General features: G+C 52.3%; 1 protein-coding gene across 1 annotated transcript; it reads left to right on the top strand.

Annotated features, from left to right (window-relative positions):
• Nucleotides 1-3685: 3685 nt before the first annotated feature.
• Upk2 (uroplakin 2) lies at nucleotides 3686-6040 on the top strand. The gene is made up of 5 exons (XM_020165066.2): nucleotides 3686-3807; nucleotides 4261-4392; nucleotides 4551-4689; nucleotides 5159-5229; nucleotides 5622-6040. Exons 1-5 carry the CDS (start codon nucleotides 3732-3734, stop codon nucleotides 5756-5758), a joined length of 555 nt encoding a protein of 184 aa, XP_020020655.1. The 5' UTR covers nucleotides 3686-3731; the 3' UTR covers nucleotides 5759-6040.
• The last annotated feature ends 836 nt before the right edge of the window (nucleotides 6041-6876 follow it).

Genomic DNA, 6876 nt, shown 5'->3' with positions numbered 1-6876 from the left:
GTCATTTATTGCCACTGCACCTCCAGCCTTCGTGTGCAATAGGGGTTAATAAAAAACGGGAGGATAAGATGAATTACTTAAATTATATCTATTGAACTAGATACTGTGCTAAGCACTGTGAAATGAATTAGCTTGAGTGACAGTAAATATCTCCAGGAGACAGATTTTATACCCTTTCTACAGACGAGAATACTGCAGCACAGAGCAACTAGGCAGGGAACTTTTGGGTAAGTGGTTTTGGAAGATTTTGGGTAAGTGGCTCTATCATAGGCCACATTAGGAAAAAATGAAACACACAGGTCTCTTCCAACCCTGCACAATGAGGATTACCTTATTGTCACAGCCTTCTCCAGCCTTAGGTATCAAGGGTAAAGGTTCAAGCCCTTCTCAGTGACCCACATTTGGTGCGCACTGTATGTGACCTCCAGCTCCAAGCCCTCAGGGTCCCCTGTGTACTCCTACCACCTGTGACAATGATCTCTAGCATTCATTCTGCATCTCTATTTTAAAGCATTTTTACATCATCTTATCTTGCTAGATCTGAATAAGGAAGGGATGAGTCTTCCCGTCCCCCCCCCACACTTTTTTTTTTATGGTACTAGGGATTGAACTCAGGGCCTTGAGTTCACTAGGGAAGCACTCTGCTCTACCACTTAATCCATGCCCACAGCCCCAGTCTTCCCATTTTCAAGATAAAAGAAAAATTGAGCGACTCACCTAAAGTCATATACTATCACAATAGCTGCCATCAGAGGCTGGCCTGCCCATGTAGCCAAGTGGACATATTCTGCTAATTGACTGGGAGGCAAAGGAGTAGCCCTGTGGACAAACCACAGACATGCCAGATAGACCTGGGTTCTGAACCCTTCTAGTCACAGAACTACTGTAGCTCAAGAGGGAGAAAAAATTAGCATAGTCCAGAAAAAGAAGGTCTGTTTTAGGAGATAGTCTTCTAGTCTGGACAGAATAGAGAAATTAGGAGCATCTTCAGGGCAGAAACTTATCCTACCTTTGCATCCTGGCACCTAGACAGTTCCAAGGACATGCATTGTACTCAATAAATGCCTTTTGATTTGAATAGATTTGGAAGAAAGGAGGGAAGGCGCTTGAGAGAGGTGAGAATCAAGAATCAGGAGACAGTCTAGAAAGAGAGAGTCCAGGGGAGAGACTCCTAACATGTGGCCCTTGGTCCCTTCTCCAAGCCCTTGGGGAACCCTCCAGAGGAACAGGACCTGTGGCTTTAAATGACTTCAGCATTGTCAATGAATCTGCTCTGCTAAAAGAGTTATCCTCTGCTCCTGCACTTGGCCTCCCCCTCCTCTCAGCTCCCCAAACCCTTCTCGGCCGCTGTGATGGTGATGGGATAATTAGATGCGAGAGCTCAGCACAGATGATGCTCCAGTTGCCTAGCAACTAATGGTTTCCATGGAGACCGCAAAGCACAGCCTCCAGAGCAGCCAGTGAGCAGCTCGGCAGGGCAGGGAGAAGACGCAACTCTCTGCTCCTCCAGAAACCTGGGGAGGGCTGGGGTGGGTAAGGTGGGGGGATTGGAGGGAGAGGGGAGGGCTTAAAGGCACAGGGCCCTCATATTTCTTTAAAATCTGGTCCAAGATCTGCCCTCTCTACCCCACTCTGTCTCATCCTAATTTCAGATGGGGGCAGGAGCTTAAGAGTGGACCCAATACAACCTACCCTGCAATAAACCCAAGCTCTCCTCTCTGCTTCCTGATTATGACCGAATGGGAAGAGATACCTCCCAAGCTCAAATGTAAACATCCTGCCGAGTGGGTGATGGGGCTTGAGAAGTGCCAGGAAGATTCCCCAGCCTGACATTCCACCGTTAAGTCTGCTCTCTCTCTCCCCTAAGTTCTCCTTCATGTGCGAAGGATCATCTTTCAGTTTGTAGAGTGGGGGGAAGATCTGATCTAAAGGGGACAAAGGCCAAGGGAACAGGAAAAACAGAATTTGATTCTCCACCCAAAGGCAGCATGTCCTGGCAGACCTTGCCTGATCTCCATCAGAGAAGACTGTTTGTGTTCGTGTGTGTGTATGTGTGTGTGTGTGTATGGTGTGGGTCAGAGTGTATGTAAGAGTGTGTGTGTGTGTGTGTGTGTGTGTGTGTAAGAGAGAGAGAGAGAGAGAGAAAGAGAGGAAACATAGAAGAGCACAGAAGAGGTAGCAATATTGAGCACCCAGGTCCACCTATGGGCCTCTCAGAGGAGCGCTACCATGTTACCTGGAAGAGCCTTAGAAATGCCGAGTTTCAGGCTTCACTCAGACCCACTGAATTAGAAACTTCATTTTAATCAGATCCCTGTGATTCATATGCACTTTCAATTTGGAGAAGCTCTAAGGCCCTCCTACCCTCTGCCTGGGGCCCCTGAGTTTTCTCTTTACTGTCACCCCATACACATACCCCAGGCTTTGAACATGTCCTTCCCACCATTCTAGCAAGGACACAATTGCACCAACTCTTAGCCCTCATGTTCCTACTAGGATCCTTTTCTGGGCCTCGGGGGAAGGTACGACGGTTCAAGAAGCCAGGAGACCATCTTAGGCCTCTGTAGAAACTCTACCACCTGTGCAAAGCACGCCACTCTCCACAAGTGATGGCCCAGCTGAGTCTGTTTCCACACCTACAAAGGCAGTCAGGGACATCCACCATCCAGGAGGGCTGTAGGTCAAGTACGTGGGAAAATGCAGAGTCCCTGTCCAGTGCCCAGGGTAGGGGTGTCTAACTCTCCTCATTCTCCTCCTTTGCTTCTCCCTAATGGAGGCCAGAGGGCGGGGATGGCCAGAGAAGCTATCTTTTTCATTTTCTTTTAGCAGGTCTCTTTCCCTTTTATTTTGTGGGCTGGGCATGGAGCCCAGGGCCTTACATATGCTAGTACCACTGAGCTACTCCCCTAGCCTCCGCCCCACCCCCCACCTCTATCTCTTGTTGGATTTTTTTGTTTTGTTTTGTATTGTGACAGGATCTCATTCTGTAGCCCAAGCTGGCCTCCAACTCTCAGTCCTCCTGCCCCTGCCTTTCAGCCTTCTCTTGTTTATTCTCAATAAGTTCAACAAACCTTTACTGCCCAAAGTGACTGTGCCTACTCCATGTCCTTGCTGGACAGGGCCAGTGTCTACCTCTCTAGTATCTCCCTCACCTCCCTTGTCCCCTCCCTCCAGAGGAATCTGAAGGCCTATATTATCAGTCCCCAACCTTTCCTGAACAGCCATAACAGGAGTCTCTGACAACACCAAGAATTGGAACCCTTGTCCTTACTGGCCCCCTCCCTACTACCAGTCTCATTCTCACCCAGCCAGGCCCTTTCAGGAGCCCTCAGGTCACTCTCTTTCTACACACCAGGACAACTGCAGAACTCATGGCTCTCCTGGGAAGACCACCACAACCTGGATGTAGCAGCCCCTACAGGCCAGGCTACATACACACGCTCCCCCACACACCACAGGTACACTGCCTTAGGCATAGGAGTTCCAGCAGTGAGCCTCTGCACCTGGCTAAGCAACCCTGCACTTCTGCCATGAGGGCCAGCTCCCCATCCTGAAAAACCTGTCTGGGGGCCCTCCCCAAGACTATAAGGCCCAAGGGGCAAGTTGGACTGGATTCCCCTCCGCCCCTCCCACCCCAAAACAAAATCAGCCACCCCAGGGGCTGGGCCTCACTGGCTTCAGGAAGCCCCAGCCTGCCAGCACCTGTTCCAGGTTCCTGCTCCCAGCCCAGCATGGCATCCCCCCTGCCTGTCCAGACCTTGTCTTCCATCCTGATTCTGCTGGCTATCCTCGCTCCAGGGGCTGCAGGTCTCTCCATCTCTGGGAGTGGGGAGTAGTTCAGAGGTCTAGAAGAAGGCACAGTGCCTTCTGGGCTCTCAAAGGGAGGGTGATCTGGCTGGTTGGGGGTGGGGGCTGGTGATGGCAGTGATCAGGCATCAGATACAGGGTCTGTTCCAGTCTCAGGAGTTGAGAAGCATAGGGAAGGCTTCGGGTGGGGGTGAGTTTGGGCGCTGCCTGGCTCCTGGCACCTTAGGGTCTGGCTCCCAGGCAACTCAGAGAAGCACCCAGCTTCTGTAGCCCAAGTCTGCCACCTGGTGGTCATATTCACAGAGACAAGGCTGTTCTACCAGGAGTGCAGAGGAGAAGGGAAAATGGACTGAACCCTTAGCAATGGCCCCGGGGGGGGGGGGGTGCAGCTAGATCTGATGGCTGGGGAAGAGGGTTGATCCCCATCTGAGCCCTCTTCTGGCCTCCCAGCAGACTTCAACATCTCAAGCCTGTCTGATCTGCTGTCCCCAGCACTAACAGAAAGCCTGCTAGTTGCTTTGCCTCCCTGTCACCTCACAGGAGGCAATGCTACACTGATGGTCCGAAGAGCCAATGACAGCACAGGTCTGTCACCCCCTCCCCAGGACAACCCCAGCATCCCCTCCCTCATTCACACTTCCCTATCAACCCATCTCCCAGGGTACCCACACTCTAAAAGCTGCCCATTCTCTTGGAACCTCCAGAAACTTGACCCTGACTTTCACTCCCAATTTCCTGCCCAGTGGTGAAGTCCAGCTTTGTGGTGCCTCCATGCCGGGGGCGCAGGGAGCTGGTGAGTGTGGTGGACAGCGGGTCTGGCTTCACTGTCACTCGGCTCAGTGCATACCAGGTGACAAACCTCGTCCCAGGAACCAAATACTAGTAGGTAACTTAGCCAGGCCTGGGGCACCTGCAGGATGGGTGTGCAGGAAGGAAAGCTGGGATGGGGATCTGGTCAGCTGGAGAAACAGAGGGCACAGCCCGAGGGCATGAGAAGTAGGTCTCTCCTTCTGCAGAGTACATGGGAAGACATGGCTATGAAGGTGGGGGGACCAGGCTGGAGCCCTTCCCCCAAGTCCAGAGACACACACACTGAGGCCAGGCACCAGTGACTCACGCTTATAATCCTAGTTACTTGGGAGACTGAGGATCAGGAGGATCAAGGTTTGAAGCCAGTCTGGGCAAATAGTTTGAGAGACCCTATCCCCAAAGCGACCAAAGCAAAATGAACTGGAGTTGTAGCTCAAGCAGCAGAGCCCTGAGTTCAAACCCTAGTCCCACCAAAAACCAAAACAGATACACATTGAGAGTTCTTTGCTCTCTCTCTCTCTCCCAAATCCCACCCCCAAAGCCTTTCCTACCGAGTACAGAAGGGGACATCCACTGAGTCCAGTAGAGAGACCCCAATGTCCACCCTTCCTCGTAAGTACCACTCTGCCTTCCTCACCCTTCAGGGCCCACCGGCCTCCCCGAGCCTCCCCCCACCCCCAAGTCCTGGTGAGCCGCACCCCGTCCTCCTCAGCACCTTTACTTACTTCCCCTACTGCTGAATGCTGGGCCTGCCAACCTCCTGTGGACAGGACAGTGTGGGTTACTGAACTAAAGGCTCTTTGTGGGTAGGATGGTATCCTTTAACTTCTGAATCCCAGTAACTCACGTGGGAGAGGCTTTCTAAATGTTGGTGTGTGTATTGGGGGCCGGGGGCATTGGTTGGTGGCTGATTGGATGGCTGGATGAGTGGCTAAGCTGTGAGCCTTGGGGACACTAGGGACTCCTCCTACTTACAAAGGCCTCCCCATTCTCTCTGCTGACAGGAAGGAGCATGGAGTCTATTGAGTTGGGAATGGCCCGGACTGGGGGCATGGTGGTCATCACAGTGCTGCTGTCTGTTGCCATGTTTCTGCTGATTGTAGGCCTCATCATCACCCTGGCACTGGGCGTCCGCAAGTGAGGAGGGGCCTTGTACAGTGGGTCCTCCAGGAAGACCAGGCACTGTCCCTGTCCCCAGCCTGCCTCCTCCCAGGCCTCAGTCACTTGCCTTCAGCTCCTTCAGTGCGTTTACCTCCCTCTCTCTGCCTCCCCTCCCAGAGCCCTTTCCTCCCTCTGTTCCTCTCTCTGCACCTCCTCATGTCTCACCTTCTAGCACCCCCTATTATTCCCCTCACCCCACTCCTGTCAGAGCTGATTTTCCTCCTGTCTCACTCTAACACCCATAATACCCACCTCCTCCTTCCATGAGCTCAGTCTCGACAATAAAGGCTGATCCACTTCTGAGTGTGTATATCCCTTTAATGGGCTCCCATGGGTGTGAAACTATAGAATTCATGTCCACCCCACCCCACCCCCCGCCCCAAACCTCAGAGTGGCTCCTTCCACAAGGGAGGCAGGCAGGGGCAGAGCTCTCAGTCCCACACCTGGGCTGTAGGTTTTGCATCCTGCATAGTACTAAGTAGATCACCCAACGGGGACAGGGGCAGGGCTGGGGGTGGAAGCTGAGGCTAAGGCACCAGGTGAGAGCCTAGAGGCCTGAGTGCCTGGAGTGGACGCTACAGAGAAGAGGGAAGTACTGGGGAGCCAGGTGTGGTGGTTCGCACCTGCAATCCTAGCTACTTGGGAGGCTGAGATCAGGAGGATCTCAGTTTGAGGCCAGCCCAGGCAAATAGTTGCAAGACTCCATTTCCAAATTAACCAGAGCAAAATTCACTGGTGTAGCTCAAGTGTGAAGTCTTGAGTTCATACCCCAGTCTCTTCAAAAAAAAAAAAAAAGAAGAAGTACTGAGAAAGGCTTTGTCTGAGAAAAGGGGCCAGCCAGGTTGAGGCCCAAGGACAGGGCAAAGGGGCTCCAGAAGGTGACAGCAGATCTGAAAGGACCCTAGCTGGAGGCCCAAGAGTGGCACAGTGCAAGAAGTGAGGGAAAAGGATAGGAGCGTCATCCTCATTCACTTTTGTCTCTTCAGTTCACTGTGTTCCTTACAAGGATCAGTCATCTTTATGTTGCTCTCAGGGTAAAGACCAAAATGTTCAAGGTGACCTTTAAGGCCAGGTCTGATGTATGCCATAACGTCCCCT

The sequence above is a fragment of the Castor canadensis genome, chromosome 2 (genome assembly GCF_047511655.1).
Source record: "Castor canadensis chromosome 2, mCasCan1.hap1v2, whole genome shotgun sequence".
NCBI lineage: Eukaryota > Metazoa > Chordata > Mammalia > Rodentia > Castoridae > Castor > Castor canadensis.
Note: the sequence above shows the minus strand (reverse complement) of the source record. Positions and strands in the feature narration are given on the sequence as shown.

What these genes read in the sequence shown, in the direction of transcription:
- Upk2 (XM_020165066.2), top strand. Translation starts at nt 3,732, where the DNA reads ATGGCATCCCCCCTGCCTGTCCAGACCTTGTCTTCCATCCTGATTCTG. An exon ending in GTCCCAGGAACCAAATACTA is followed by an intron (nt 4,690 to 5,158) that starts GTAGGTAACTTA and finishes CCACCCCCAAAG; the next exon opens with CCTTTCCTACCGAGTACAGA. An exon ending in CCCAATGTCCACCCTTCCTC is followed by an intron (nt 5,230 to 5,621) that starts GTAAGTACCACT and finishes CTCTGCTGACAG; the next exon opens with GAAGGAGCATGGAGTCTATT.